Source organism: Danio rerio, chromosome 8 (genome assembly GCF_049306965.1).
Source record: "Danio rerio strain Tuebingen ecotype United States chromosome 8, GRCz12tu, whole genome shotgun sequence".
NCBI lineage: Eukaryota > Metazoa > Chordata > Actinopteri > Cypriniformes > Danionidae > Danio > Danio rerio.
The window spans coordinates 24,397,201-24,413,515 of NC_133183.1; the positions used below are offsets into that span (position 1 = coordinate 24,397,201).

Consider the following 16,315-nt stretch of genomic DNA (forward strand, 5'->3'; position numbering starts at 1 on the left):
TCCTGTGTTCCTTTTCAGGTCATTTGTTATTGCTATTTTTCTAGCACGTAAACAATATGACAGACAACACAACAGATAATAAACCACTAACAATTATTAAATAAATGGTTTACTTTTTTATAAGATCAAGAACAAGAAAGAGCAGTGTCTGAATCAAAGCTAAAAGCATTCAATTATTGTTCAAAACATTCAACGAAAGAATGTATGTGTCTCAACTATAGAAATAAAATAAATGAGTCTAAACACAACAGAACTGGAAATAGTTCACATTTAAAAATATTTACAGGTCAGTGAGCAGTTCTGTAGCAAAATACAAACATGAAAAAGGTATTACTCCAATAATGTAACAGCTTTCCTTTCATCATCTGCTTAGCAAAAGGTTTCCCAAAAAGTTTTTTTTCAAATCACAAAAGTTCAAAAACATCTATTATTAGACTATAGAAAATCAAGTAGTGACGAAGGCACAGAAAACTTACAAAGATGCTATTTAAAGTTGCTTAATATACTCTGAACACCTATAAATAAGACAAACACACAACAATTGACATGTACTCAAAGACTGAATAAAACAAATGCAATAAAATGCATTAAAAGGAAATGTTAGTAAATAGCGATTCTGTACAAACTATGTACATTAGTTTTCTGATAGTCTCTGACGCATGATGGTGTCAGGCTAAATGTTCATGTTCTGCATCCGCTGCAGCGCAGCTTCCTTCTCCTTCAGCAGATCCTTCAAACGCTTGATTCTCTCCAGACGTTTGATCTCCTCAGCATCCAGCGTTTCCAACGAGTACAACTCTTGCATCGGAAATTTGTCCATTTTGGGTCCTAAATTGTTTTTAGACAAAGGCATGCTGGTGTAGTTTGAATCGCTTTCACATTGTCCAGTGTTTTGCTGTGATGTTTCAGCATTGGTGTTTCTGCTCCACATGTTACTGATTTCAGGTTGGACTGAAGGAGCTTCAGCAGTTTGGTTTGTGCCAACAGCAGCAGCACTTGAGGTAACGTTCACTGAGGAAACGTTGAGTAATGTTTCACTAATAGAGCTTTCTAACGGAGCCAAGTCTTTAAGTGGACTTTTTCCTGACGGTTTCTTTTCTGATTTTTTAACAGGATCTTTAGCTTGAGGTTTCTGAGCTTGACAATTTTCTCCTGGTGGTTTATTCGAGCAGATGGTTTTTGTCCCTTTATTTGAGTCAGTACATGGATTTGTTTTCTCATGTGATGAAGTGGATTCTGAAGCCCCTAAAATTGTCCCACAGGGACAAGCCGTGCACATCTTACCTTTTTTTAAACGAGGTGGAACATTCCTTGCAGGGAAAGGAGAGAAGAGAGGACTAGCAGTCTGTGGGGCTTTTTGTGGGAGTGAGGGAGTGAGACCGCATGTGCTACCAGAAACATCTGCTGCCATTTCAGATCGTGTGTGATCCTTGTTGGCTGCAGATTCTGATGGTGAACAAACCTCTTCTTGACAGGTCTTTGAGACCAAACTGCTTCCCATGGGAATGTCTGAGCATTCAGAGATGTGTATTGTGTTTGTGGTGCTTAAAACGGGAGTATTTTCAGTCTCTTCCTGCTCTTGCTTTTGCCTTTTGGCCTTCAGAACTTCATCCTCCTCTGTTTTAGGGTGGGGAGCCTACAAGAACAGCAAATGAGCAAAATCAGCATGAAACAAATCTTTGATTTTACTCACAGTGATCCCTCTCCAAAAGAAGATTACTGTTAGTTATTTACAAGTACAAAGTAAAGGAAGAAATGTATTTAGGAGTTAGAATTCTGTTTTAAAAATGGAAAGAAAATAAATAAATAAATAAAAGGTTCATTTATCGTAAGCAACAATTTAAAACTAAAAAGTTTAATTTAGCTTTAATTTAAACTCAAACTTTGGTAAAACTTTTTGGTGAAACTCCAGATAATTAGTAAATGTGATATGTATAACGTGAGACAAGCAATAAATAATGTATTGCTTGTTTATACATATTAAATGCTGAAATGAACAAACTAAAAGCAATAAATGCAGCTGAAGTAATGTTTATGTTAGTTCATGTTAGCTAAAGTAGGAGCAGGGGTGTAAAGTAACAAATTACAAATACTCAAACTACTGTAATTTCCCTTGAGTGCATTTTTAGTGCAGCATCAGTACTTTTACTCCACTACTTTCCTTCAACATGCAGTCTCTATTTTTTCTTGTCTACGGGGATTAGAAAATTCAGTTCTGTGAATCCTGTCCAATCAAATCACACATAGAAGATAAATCCCATCATAATGAATTACCTCAACACATGGGCGATTAATAATTGCAGCAAACTGTTTGAAAGCATCAAGTGTCCAAGAAAATGTCCAAAATCTTTACACGCAATGACCCAGAGAATGTTTAGATGGATGTCACTGATGAGAGGATGACAGATGAAGAGGGGTCTCGATGCAGACCTGGTGCAGAGCAATCTGAGCTACATGCAAGGCTTTTTAATGTGCTCACCTAACCCCACCTCTAACCCTGCCCCTCAAAGTGACATCACTAGCTCCATTAAGCGAATTGTGTCTGACATTGCATCTCTGAGATATGCAATCTCAGTTTGCACCATCAACGCTGCATCCAGATATTACTGGAGAGACGTTTACTGTATGTTGACTGAAATGGTCTTACCAACACCCTGCAGGCACAAGACATCAATATGATGTCAGATTGACGTTGTACCCCAACGTTGTGGGGATGTTGCATTTTGTTTGAAAATGAAAATCAAGTTGACTCCAGAACCCAATGTCAGGCTGATATCAATGTCCAACCTAAAATCAACATCTAATGATGTTACAGCTTGACGTTGTATGGACGTTACCACTATGACGTCTATCAGATGTTGGATTTTGGTTGGTATTCCTGATGAATAAATGTCAGTATTTGATGTCAATATAGCGTTGTTTTAAGATGTCGACTCGACGTTGGATTTTGGTTAGTTTCTTACACAATCTAAAATCAACGCCATTTGATGTCTTTATTGGACAACAAAATAAGGTTTTCCCAAGACACTGGCAAGACTTTTGGTCACGTTGACATCACAACCTAAATCAAACCTAAAACTACTGTCTTATGACATTGTGTGCCTGCTGGGCAATAACTGAATGCACTACAGAATGTTACATTTAAACACATCCACAAATTACATGTAAATGCATCAGCTTTTTACAGCGTAATACTCACTACCCGAGTACTTTTGAAAGGGCTACTTTTTACTCACACTTTGAGTAATATTCACAACTAGTACTTTTACTCACACAACATTTTTAGGCAAGTAATGGTACTTTACATAAGTACGATTTTTTCAGTACTCTTTCCCCACTGTGTAGGACCCTTTGAAATTCCTTTTTTTTTTTTGCTTTCACATTTCATAACTTTTTAGTGAGTTTTATTTCCATTTTTTTCTAAAATGAAATCTTAATGATTTCTATTTCATTTAAATCATGAAGCTTGTTCAACTTAATTTTAATAGAGTTTAATAACTAAGAAAAAAGTTGAATTTATGTATTATACCTGTTAAAATTCCTTTCAAAGTACATGCATTTTACATTATGACAAAATCAAGACAATTGAATCCCTGACCTGGATCATCTGCTGGATTTTTGACTGCAGCTTTGAATCCTGGATCACCTTACGAAGGCCATCCAATGTGCGTTTGTTTATGATTAGTCTCTCTTTCTGCTGATCACTCGCCACAGTCGGTTTTGTTTTTTGCAAGCAAATTTGGATATAAGAGGTGATGCCAAACTCTTTTCTCAGTTCACGGTCACTCTTGGGCTGATGACTTGGAACAGCATTTTTAAAAGCCTGGGAGAGAAGAGGACATGAAACATGTCAGGCCTTCAACAGGTGACAGATCATTATTCCAGTAAAAACAAACATACATCTACCGAAAAAATTTAAAAAACCACCTAAAATTTCTCACTGCATTTATTAGGAATGGATTGGAGTACAATATTTTTTTATTCAATAAGAGGTAACGGCCAATGCAAATCTCAAATGAAAATATTGTCAAATGTTTCTTTAACTTGCTTTAAAAGAACAAATGTTTAGTTAGTTGTGATTTAAAATATTTTCTATAATTTTTTATTGCTTTTTTAACTATTTTAAAGTTAAGACATTAATATCGTGTTGTCTAAAAATTAATATTAACAACATTACCATAAACTACATAACAAAAATGTGTAAATTACAACTTTCTTATGCTGGCAATCATTCATTTTTAAACTAAATATAAACTGTTTTACTCAAATTTTAATCTAGATAAATTCCCCAATAGCTGTGGATCATGGTGTTTTACCTTTTCAATGTTCTCAGTAGTTGGATTACAGAGGTTTTGGGGCTGTTCCAATACTCTGGCATATTCAATGACAACTGCATTATCTTGACATCTCGCTTCCGATGAACTTTCATTAACGACTTCTTTCTCTTCCTCTATATTCACACTTTCAGAAACAAAACTCAAGTTTTTGTCAGCCACGTCATTTTCCTTGACCAGCTCATCCATCATCACGTCACTCAGATTATCAATACCGCTATCACTATCCACTTCTGCATATGCCACATTTTCTCCTTTCTTCTGTGTAACAGATTTTCTTCTTTGCTCTGCATGTTCTTCACAAGCCTTCTGAGAGTCTGAACTTGCTGCTTTTGCACTCGTCTTTGGTGGAATATATGAAACAAATATAACATTGGATTCTTCATCGCTCTCATCTGCCTCTGTTTGACTGGCAGTAGGCAGATTCCCCGGAGCTCCTCCCAGACATGTGGACGTCTCTTCGTCGTCATCATCACAGAGGTCAATGACTTCACTTACGCTTGGTTTGGGGTCTGGTTTAGAAGAGGTTGATGCTAGTGCAGAGCTGGCTGGGAGAGCAGGAGAGATGCTCAGAATCCCTCGTTTCTCTCCTTCGCAGATCAACACATCCTTAGCAATTTCCGAATTCTTCCTGGCCACAAAGTAGACCTTCCCATTGCACATGACTAGCGCATTGTCTTTGCCCGGGGTGATTTTTTCTAGGATGGTTTGAGGAACTGTGGGTTTGCTTGCTGCGATTTCATTTGAGTTGACATGTGTGACTGTTTTTACGCTGTCAGAGTTTACATTCTGTGATGAAACGGGTATAAGGCAACGAGCAGATGCGCCAGTTCCCTCTTGGATGACCCATTTAATGGGAGTATTCACTTCATTGGTTTTAGGAACACAAACAGGATTTTGCAGGTTTGTAGGGGGATTTAGAGAGAGGGTCTTTTGTACTTGACTCTGCTTTGGGAGCGAAACTACTTGCTGGTTAGAATTTAGCCTCACTGAATTTACAGGGGAAACAAGCACGACAGTTGGTGGAGTTTTGTCAGGGTTTGAGATGTTATTCACAGAGTTCAATATGCGACATTTGATGGACTGCGGGAGTGCAGTTGCTGGCATTGTTCTTACTTTTGCATTTGGAGGGATCTCCAGGAAATGACCGTTTGGGAGAACGGGCGACTTTATGGTTACAGGCAACGTTTGGACCGCTGTCATGCTCTTTGGACTGGGTTGAGGAGATAACTGGACTGTATACTGGGATACCGAGTGTGCTGAAGGAGAAATGTGCACTTGCTTTGGATTGTGAATGATGAGGTTATTTGTTCCACCTTGTTGAGTTCGGACCAGGTTAGATAAAGTTCTGACCTCTGGTGAGGTTTTAAGGACATAACGTCCATCTGCTGTGGCCTGAAGGGAAGGAAGTCGAGGCTGGGTTTGAGATGTCGAGGCATTGGGGGGATGAACAGGCTTTGCATAGGCTTTCAGCTGTAGATCTACATTATCTCTATACGAGTTAAGAGAGGTCGGATAAAACTGTCCGTTCACTTTCTGTACAGGGATCAACTTCATGACATTTTTCCCGTCTGGTCCCACTGCAGGCATTGCTTGGTAGTAGACTCCAGTTCCACTAAAAGATGAGAAAATGTGTCAATTTAGATATAAAAAAAACTAACCAAGACTAAAAAGACCACACACTATTACATTTATAGAAAGAAATTAATATTTGAAAGACTGACCAAAAATGACATTAACCTTTTTGCTAGGTAGCACTGGTGCTCTTAACATCAAAAATGTAGGCACACCAACCGAAATTTAAGCGCTCCGACCAAAAATGATGAGCACCGTTACTACAAGCTGTATACAACAGACTTATTGCATAAGAAATCAACACTAATCAAAACTAACACACCAAAAATTCTGTATGCGCTGCTTGACATGAATGAGTTAACGATAATAACTGTGCTGTGTTCTTACGGGTGGTGTCTGATATTTCACAGATAATATTGACATATAACTTATTATTTGCATATGTCATCTTAAAAGCAATAACAGTCTTTTCATGAGCTGCAATATTAGTTTAATTTCAATGCATGCAAGCTCTTCTGCGATGGTGTAGTCCGCAGTGTTAAATTTTACATATAGCAGCCAACTGCACGGCTGCATAGCAGGATTTTGTTTACTGCAAGTTGACATGACAACAACTGTTTTTAACCTTTCCCCGAGTGCTGCATTTGGAATTTTTTAGGTGCAAAGATGCATTCTGCGTGAATGTCTCCTAAATCTGTGCATGCTGTGAACATTTTCCAGTGGAAACAGGTCGCACAGCAATAATTTATGCACTCGCACAAATGCTACGAAATATTTTGAGGTCGCATAGATAATATTTTGGGTGCACATGCTACCAAACCGATCACAATTTCAAGCCCTGAAACATTTCAGTGCTGATTTTTAAATTGAATAAATGCTGTTTTTTTTCTATTCATAAAAGGTATTAATTATAATTAATAATAATTTATAATTTAAAAAAAAAATTTTCAGAACAACCCCTTCCCCAACAATTGAACCTCTTAAAGATGCAGAAATAAATAATACAAAAAATAAGTAAATAAAAAGTACTGCCATCATAAATACTTTTCAGGGGATACATTTGTACATCAAGTCACATTGTGTTACATTGTAGTTACCAAAGATAGCATTGGTTAGTGGTTAATTAACCTCTAAATGTACATATCTAAAGATGATGTAATACTTTTCCACCTCTTCAGAAAAATATCAGTCTTCATTTGTACAAGCAGTTATTTTTTCCATTACATAGACCTGTTTCAGGTTTGAATCCACTGAGCCACCTTCTAAGAACTTCTTCCATACAATGTAATGTTATATTTGCAACCAGTGATAATATCCTTAGTACAAATCTTGTTTTTTGTTTTTTAAAGATGTCAGTATAAACCAGGGCTGCACTAGTCACATCGCAAGATATGCAATGTAGAGCCTAAATTAGGCATGGGACGTTAACCATTTTACAGCGGTTTGGAAAAGTCAAGGTTTTAAAAGCATAAAAATTTTCTGCATTACCGTTCTGAAGGTATGTGTAAGATTTTTTATTTACCTCTTTTAGAATTATTTTTTGTTGTTGTTTTTTAGGACAACAGTATCTCCTGCAGAAAAAAAATCAAAGATGCCATTTTAAATAAATGAATCGTTGACTTCTGCTGTCCTATGAATGATTTAGCCTGACATGTTTACTGCTCCAAAACATTTGAAATGTTTCTTAAAATAAAATATTCTGTTTAAAAGGGAAAAATGTTTTAGTTTTTTACCCAGACATTTAAAAAGAATATATTTTAGAGCAGCAATTACAATACTGCGAAACCGTGATATTTTTATCTATGGTTATTATACGAACAGAACCTTATACCAGCCCATGACTAGTCTGAATTATAATTGACCAGGAGCTAAAGAATTGTATTCAATTACTGTATTTATGCAGAATTATGCAAAAAAACAAATGTTTTTCTAAATTAGCATTTTTGTCTTGTTTCTAGTCCAAATACCTACATTTCAACACAAAACAAGATTATTTTACTTGTCCCACTGTCAGACAGTTTAGTTTATTTTAAGAAAAACATGAAAGGTAAAAATTAAAGAAAATTTTAAAACAAGACAATATTTTACCTGATATGAAAATATTTAAGATATTTAGGCTAGAATGCTGGACAAAAAGTAAGAAAAGCATTATTTGCACTGTGATTTTTCAATTTCTGTACATGAATATTGTTAGACTTCACAGAAAACCATCAAATAGTGCTATTCAGACTATCTTATAAAACTATTCTTCATCGCAGAAAATTAAAATATCCCAATATCAGATTTTTCCAATATCGTGCAGCCCTAATATAAACCAGGGTTGTGGATACTCGATCCTGGCAGGCCGGTGTCAGGCAGTTTAGTGCCAACAAGAACAAAACACATCTGCCTATGACTTTCTAGGCAGCAAGACACCGGTTAGCATGTTTAGGTGTGTTTATTTAGTTAGAGCAGGACAACATGGGTTATAATATTACTGTTTTCAGAGACATCTCTCAAATGCAAAAACAAAAATCTTACTGACCCTCCATCAATTGTGTTTAATATTTATGGCTTAACGTTACATTACATACAAACAGTTGTGCACCCGTCTCATTCTCAGTAACTTAAGATATTAATATTAATATTAAAATAATATTCAATTGATGAAAACGTGAAACTGTCATGTAAAATATAAGCTGCAAACATTAAACATATACTGGACATTTATCACATCCAACATGTGTCGATTTATGTACGCAGTTCAGTGAAATTGCTCTGGAGTTTTGACTGAAATGTCTTTTTAAATTTTGTTTGGTTTTGCGCGTTTTCTGAGGTTATATACCCGCGCGCGACATTAAGACACCAAAACACTCGCCATTTTGGACGAGCTTACAACGACCGAGCAAAAACACAAACATTTCTTCATGAATAACATCAGACAAAGAACTTATAAACTTACCCCTCCATCTCGACAATCCGTAGACATCACACCTCAAGAAAAACCTCGTGTTTTCTTCAGCGAACCGTTAGATTTTATCTATAACACTGAGCGAACGAAGCTCTCGACAGGATACGGAAACACACACACACCGGAAATGCGTTTTCAAACTAAAAGACACACGAAACGTTTAGGAATGTGGGGGTAAACGCTATCCCAGTTAAAGAAAGACGCAAAGTTGTTATGAGTTAAAGTTAATAGTGAGGCAACCCTAGATGTTTGGTAAAGAGCTCTGGGATGCTCAGTCGACACTTTTATGTCAATCTGAGTATTATATCAGTCTGTATTAGAACAAAAAAAAAACTATTCAAGCTTTTGCATAGTCTCCAAACAACCCCATCACGTAGATATAAGTTTAATCCAAATTCTTCTCCATTCTGTTTAAAGTGCAAAGTTGAAGAAGGTGATTTCATGCATTGTATTTGGAATTGTATACATATTAAAGGCTATTGGGTACAGATTTAGTTGGAGAATAAGTCATTCATTTTCTTTTCGGTTTGGTTCCATTATTAATTAGGGGTCGCCACAGCAGAATGAACCACCAACTTATCTAGCGTATGTTTTACGATGCCCTTCCAGCCACAAATCAACACTGGCAAACACCCAAACACACTCGCACACGGCCAATTTAGCTTATTCAATTCACAAGTGGAGCACCTGGAGGAAACATGCAAACTCCACACAGAAATGGCAACTCGCCCAGCGACCTTCTTGCTGTGAGGCAATTGTGCTATCCACTGCGTCACCATGACGCTACTAGGAGACTTATATATATATAGTCTTATATTTAATACAAGATGTGACTTTTGCTCTTATTTTTTGTTAGGTCTTGCTGATAATTATTTGAAAAGTGCAACAAACAGGAAGTTGTTAAACGTTCTTACCTATGCTGCCCTTAAGAATATATTTCTTAAATGGATATCTGATAAAACACAAACAAGATCAGACTGGCATAAAGTAATATTTGATCTTATGTCATTGGAATATATTACCCACTGGTCAAAAGGAAAATGTGACAATTTTGATCAGATCTGAACTCATTTCCTTGACTATGTAGGTCCCAGGATTTCGGGTACATTTTTGCAAAATCTTAATCACCATAACCCTTGGTTAATTTATGTATTCTTCCATTGTTAATGCTTTGTGTATTTTTATGTTGTTTTTTTTTATCTTCATTATGTGCTATGATTATGAGAAATTTGTTGGTTTTAATCTGTGGTCATTGTTCTGCTGTTTTGTTTCGTTAAAATAAAGGGGAAAAATGAAAGGAAAAAAACAAAAAAAAAGTCAAATAATCAAAGAACGAGAATAAATATAATACACATCTAAACTGGAATATAAAAATAAAGATGGGGGAAGGTATGACAAAAAAAAAAAAACTGACAGAAAGAAAAGAGCCAAGCGAATAAATGAGAAAATTGGTGAGATAAAATAAGCAAAAAACTTAAAGCAAAATACATGAAAAACGGAAGATGCTGTACAAGCAGTGGTGTAGAGTAAAAAATTACAAATACTCAAATTACTGTAATTGAATAGTTTTTCTCAGGATTTGTAATTTACTAAGTAGTTTTAAAAATGTCTACTTTTACTTTCCCTTGAGTACATTTTTAGTGCAGTAACTGTACTTTTACTCCACTACTTTATTTTTACTTGTCTACAGGGATTAGAAAATTCAGTTCTGTGATTTCTGTCCAATCAAACCACACATAGAAGGTAAATCGCATCATAATGAACTACTTCAAGACATGGTCGATTTATAATTGCAGCATACTGTTTTGAAGCATTAAAAGTGTTAAAGAGGATGTCCAAAATCTGTACACGCTATGACCCAGAGAATGTTAAGATGCATTTCACTGATGAGAGGATGACGGATGTTTACTGTAAGAAGACAGAAATGGCCTATAACACCCAGCAGGTACAAGATATCAACAGGACATCAGACTGATGTTGTACCCCAATGTTATGAGTGTTGCATTTTGTTTGGAAATGAAAATCGGGCTGACATCAGAACCCAACATCAGGCGAACATCAATGTCTAACAGTCAACCTAAAATCAGGGGTCATCAGTCTCGGTCCTGGAGGGCTGGTGTACCTGCAGGGTTTAGCTCCAACTTGCCTCAACACACCTGCCTTGGTGTTTCAAGTATACTTAGTAAAACATTGATTAGCTAGTTCAGGTGTGTCTTTATCGGACATCAAAATAAGTTTTTGCTTAGACACAGGCTAGACTTGAATTTGTGTCACCTGACATCACAACCTAAATCTAACCTAATAATAACATCTAATGACATTGTGTGCCTGCTGGGCAATAACTAAACACACTTTACGTTTCCACACATCCACAAATGATATGCAAATGCATCAAGTTTTCACAGCGAAATACTCACTACTCTCGAGTACTTTTGAAAGGGCTACTTTTTACTCATACCTTGAGTAATAATCACAACAGATACTTTTACTCTACTTGCACTACATTTTTAGGCAAGTAATGGTACTTTAGTATGATTTCAGTACTCTTTCCACCACTGTGTACAACATGCTAATCACATTTAGGTTTTACATTTTAAACAGAATATTTTAATAAATTAGTTTCTAAAACAATACAATACAACATTTCCTTTATATTTCAAGGTTTTTATTTTCCAACTGTTTTTTTTCATATTTTGCTCATTTTAAATTTAGCATTTGGTAACGTGTAAGTGACAATTAAAACACATTTCCTGCTTGAGCAGCGATAAAGAAAACCGTACCTGCAGTAATACAGGATTATCACTGGATTTCCTGAGTGAAAAACACTGACAATAGCACCAAAAGCATTGTTTATTTATAGAAGCACATTTTTAAAACTACATATAAAACAAACACACAATCAAAACATAAAAACGGTATTTTAGAAATAAAAAGTTCTACTTTCCTTTTTCTACCCATGCAAAAAAATTACACCTGGCCTGAGGATTGGAGGCGTGACCCTGAGGACGAGCACATACAAAAAACTGCCGGCCTAAATTAGGTCCTGCTTTTTTCACCGTCCGTAAGACACAAGGCTCGTTGTGTGATTTACAAAGTGGTGGCTGAGGTGGCCCATGCAAAACCGATTTCCAAAAACCAGTGCATGGCCCTTTCTTACAGTCATTTGGCTTGTCCATGGATGTAGATTCTCCTTCCACTTCATCTTGATTTTCAGTCTCCATCTCCAGGAGCTTAGAGACATTCATATCATTCTGCAAATCACTGGGGCATATTTTTGAGTTGCTACCAGTACCCGGGCCATCCTGACAGGATTCTGCTTGTTTCTCTTTTGTAGGTATCAGCTGTGTTTGCTTAGGCTTGAAGAAAGCTAAAAGACTTCCTTTAGCATTACTTTCGGTTTTTGTTGTCTTGCTTTTTTTGGATTTGTGTGCATTTGTGTCTTCTCTGTCTGTAGGTCTCTTCTTTCCTACATTTTGCTTCTGTACAACAGGATTCAGGTTTTCCCGGATTTCCCCAGCATCCTGTGATCCAGGCAGACTTTTTTCAGAGCCGTTAGAAATGTTCTGTTTCTCTGGAATTTTGACTAGGAAGCGTGAAAGTTTCTGCTGTCTGCCGATGAACTCTGGCATGTGACGTGTGCACACTGGTGGACATCTTGGGCTAGACTGAAGGGTACAGCTGAGCTGCGCCCAAACAGGACAGTGATCAGATCCCTCCACCTCTGGCATTATGTCCACACCAATAAAGAACGTCTTCACCAGAGAGTGGTTGGAGAAGATGTAGTCGATGCGTGTGCCATAGTTGGTCTGCCTTGCGCCCGTGAGTGTGGACCAACATGTGAAGGCATTCGAGCGCTTTGGGTGGAAATAGCGAAAAGAGTCAATGAACTTGCCGCCAGAGGCTGATTCCTGGAAATCCTCAGCAGGTTCATCTGCAGCATTTCCATTTTCAGAGTTCTCTGCAGTTTGGAACAAGAATTGATCCAGCCACTTTCTCCCAGGGTTATCTTCAAAGTTATCCTAAAAGCCAGAACAGCAATAAAAATTCATGCCTTTTCTGAACCAGTTGCAAAAAGAAAATAATTTGATAATTGTGGACTTGTTGATATCGGGAAAGGTCCATGAATCGGGACTCAAACTCAGGACACCCACATAATGCACTGTAATATTTACCAAATATTCTGACCTTGACTGTTTCATGACTAGGATTTCATCTATCAAAATGAAGCACAGTGGTGTGTGTGTGTGTTTGGCCAAGTTAATATAGTCTCATTAACACAGTTGTGCACAAATACAAACAGTCAGGATTTTTTAGCTTTCATGTACCCTCAGAACACTGGCAGGTCTATCATTGGACCTACATTTTAGCATCTCTTTATTCTCTGCCATTGTAAGTGGGAATTTTAAAAATAATTTAAACACTGAACAGCAGATTTCCTAGAGACTGTCACATCACTTCATTGTGGATTTTGTGCATTGTACATTTTTCTAATCACTTGTCAAACCTGATAACTAACAATAACTAAAGCATGGTTTGAGGACTTACCACATCATCTGGGTCACAGTGGTCTATGGGTCTGTGAGAGGTGTTCACGTCACCCAGGATGATCACATGACTGAAGAGAGGCAGCAGGATGCATTATTCAAACAAAAAGACATGTGAAACTCTTTAGGAAGAAAGACCGGAATCATAATAGCATAAAAAAACATCTATTTTTTATCACTTTCTGAACAATATATGCACTTTTGAGTGTGTGAACAGGAGATGTTTGATCTCTCTCTCACCTCCCTGAGCTCAAGATGGCTTCAGCTCTGCACTGGAGGAGTCTGTAAAACTGAAGCTTGAACTCTTTTCTCTCAGGTTTGTCAGGGTCAGCTCGGGGACAGTAAACATTAATAACGGTCAGCTTCTGAGGTCCATCTTGACCACTGAGAATAAAAAAAATATTGTCAGAAAACATTGACAATACATTTTAGCCTAGATTAAACCAGGGGTCTCCAACATGATGCTGATGATTTACCCCAAAAACATGGCAGAAAAAAGAAAGAAAACATAATTGTCACAGTGAATAGGAGGAAAAGTCATTTTTTTACTTCATTTGCGGGGTGACTGTGGCGATGGCAAAGCAGCACAATGTCGTGATGGCAAAGCAGCACAATTGTACAAACATTGTACAATGTAGTGCATGTTTTGTTAAAAAATTGTTAGTGACTAGTAAAAATATTGTAGAACTGATCATTTTGAAAATGTAAATACTTGCAGAGAGTTATAGAAATAAAGTGTTACATACTGATATTTATGTTTCCTACCTTGTTAAACCATTGTTGACAACTATTGTGAGAAATCAATAACATGGTCAGTGTCTTCTTATAGATGAATATCATTATTTATTTATAATAACATATAATTAAAAGTAAGCTGAGCATACTTGTTATCTGAGAAGTGTGCATCAAACTGGTAGCCCTTTAAATTAATCGCTAACCAAAACGTAGCTCTCAGTTAAAAAAGGTTGGTGACCCCTGGATTAAACTATGCCTTTAATACAAAAAAGAAGACAAAAATCTCTCATCGTTCACAAACCCTTTACTTGTTCCAAGCCTTCAGCATTTTGCACCTGTATTATTGACTTCCATAATTGTTTTTCCTATCATGGAAGTCAATGATTACAGGTTTCAGACACTTTTCAAAACCTCTTCTTTTTGTGAAAAGTAGAAAAAAAAAGAATCCAATAAATGTTTGATACAAGTAAAAGGAGACAATAGCCCCTTTCACACATACAGACCTTTCCAGAAAATTGCCGGCAATTTTCCGGAAAGGTTGTATGTGTGAACAGGTCTTTTTTGAAAATACCGGTAAATTCGTTCCGGAAATTTTCCAGATATTTAACGGTATCACTGTGTGAAAGGGGCTAATGATGACAAAATTTTAACTTTGGACTAAACTATCCCTTTAATCTTCTTTGGAGATTGAGTTTATCCACTCTTGTTAGCTTATAAAATGGCTGCGATTTTGGCAGATTGGCTTCAATACAAAAAACCTGAGCAACAAAAGTTGTTTTTAGACTCAACAAAAAACGTATCATAAAACAATGGAAATATGATTTTAATTTGTCAAAATACACCTTTAATATGTCAAAAAGTTAAGCAAATTTTGATTTCATTACACCTTTGAAACTTGTAAACTCACATGAAGTGATGCTGGGTAATGACAGCCCTTCCTTCATTGTCCAAAGCCAGAAGCTCCTCGCTGGTCAGCTCTACCTGGTCACCATAGCAACCAATAACCTCTCCCTGATTGGATAGTAGACCTGTCAATCCTTCCTCGGCCAGAAATGGAGTAGCGGTATCTTTACAGTAGGTCGCAACACCTGGTTATGGGCAACATGAGGTTGTTCATTCTCATAGTTCATGAATAGTTGACATTTGCAATAGGTAGTAAAAAGTAGACATTTACTGTATATACAACATGTAAGCATTAATATAAAGCTTATATTAATCAAACTTGTCATACAAATTATTTTGCACACTTTAAAATCAGACACCATTATTTTAATCGTTACCTGAGTATCCACTTCGTCCTCGGCTAAAACTAAAGTATGAATTGTAGCCATCGACAATCGCTGTTTTCTCATCCAGCAGGTCGCCTGAAAGAAATGTTTGCAGTAACGTTAGCTGTGCGGTTATAAAGACCTTACAAATAGTGCTCATGTGGGGGTGCATCTACTCTTTCAAAGTCCCGCGCTACTGTAAAACACTTACGGGTAACTTTGGTTTCTTGGACGCAAATAATATCCGCATCAAATGAATCCAGGATTTTCTTAATACCGTTTTTAAACGTTCGTATCCCGTTTATGTTCCATGTTACGATCTTCATGTTTATCTGTCAAACAACGTCGTCTGGCGGGCAGCTCAAGCAGAATGAACGTGTGAAGTATATGGACCTTATTTCTGTGCAGCTCTCTTGACTTTCAAAATAAAAGTCTACACACCTGCGTTTGTTTGTTATGACTATTATATTATCCTGACTATTATCTTTTATTCATTCATTTTAATAATAAAAAAAAAATATATATATATATATATATATATCGAATTATATAAAACGAATTAAAATGACAATAAAAATGAACACAAAAATTAAAAAAATCTAAAAATAAGACCAGAGCAAATGTTAATAAATACAGCAGGCCATACATTATTTGATGCTAATATATATATATATATATATATATATATATATATATATATATATATATATATATATATATATATATATATATATATATATATTTTTTTTTTTTTTTTTTTTGTATATTCAGTTATGAAAAAAATGACAGGTTACAAGTCCATAGATTAAACTAAAATGTAAACTAACCTTCTGTGTATTATAATTCATAAATGATTAAATTATTAATTTGTGAATATTTTTAAATAATTATTCATCATTAATTTATTTT

At 36.2% G+C, this 16,315-nt stretch overlaps 2 protein-coding genes across 3 annotated transcripts; both read right to left on the reverse strand.

The window, feature by feature from the left end:
• Nucleotides 1–93: 93 nt before the first annotated feature.
• Nucleotides 94–8,979, reverse strand: lrif1 (ligand dependent nuclear receptor interacting factor 1). 2 transcript variants are annotated; one of them, XM_684290.9, is made up of 4 exons: nt 8,851–8,979; nt 4,317–5,949; nt 3,599–3,823; nt 94–1,636 (listed from the first exon to the last, which is right to left on the reverse strand). In XM_684290.9, exons 1-4 carry the CDS (start codon nt 8,856–8,858, stop codon nt 674–676), a joined length of 2,829 nt encoding a protein of 942 aa, XP_689382.4. In that variant the 5' UTR covers nt 8,859–8,979; the 3' UTR covers nt 94–673. The 2 variants fall into 2 exon arrangements, with proteins under 2 accessions (XP_689382.4, XP_073766427.1); XM_073910326.1 differs by lacking the exon at nt 8,851–8,979 and adding an exon at nt 7,432–7,481.
• Nucleotides 8,980–11,698: 2,719 nt separating this feature from the next.
• On the reverse strand, nt 11,699–15,778 carry apex2 (APEX nuclease (apurinic/apyrimidinic endonuclease) 2). Its single transcript, NM_200146.1, is given in 6 exon segments — nt 11,699–12,878; nt 13,405–13,474; nt 13,644–13,787; nt 15,046–15,226; nt 15,419–15,502; nt 15,618–15,778. Coding segments are annotated over 6 exon segments (1,677 nt in total). The 5' UTR covers nt 15,733–15,778; the 3' UTR covers nt 11,699–11,795.
• Between the last annotated feature and the right edge of the window lie 537 nt (nt 15,779–16,315).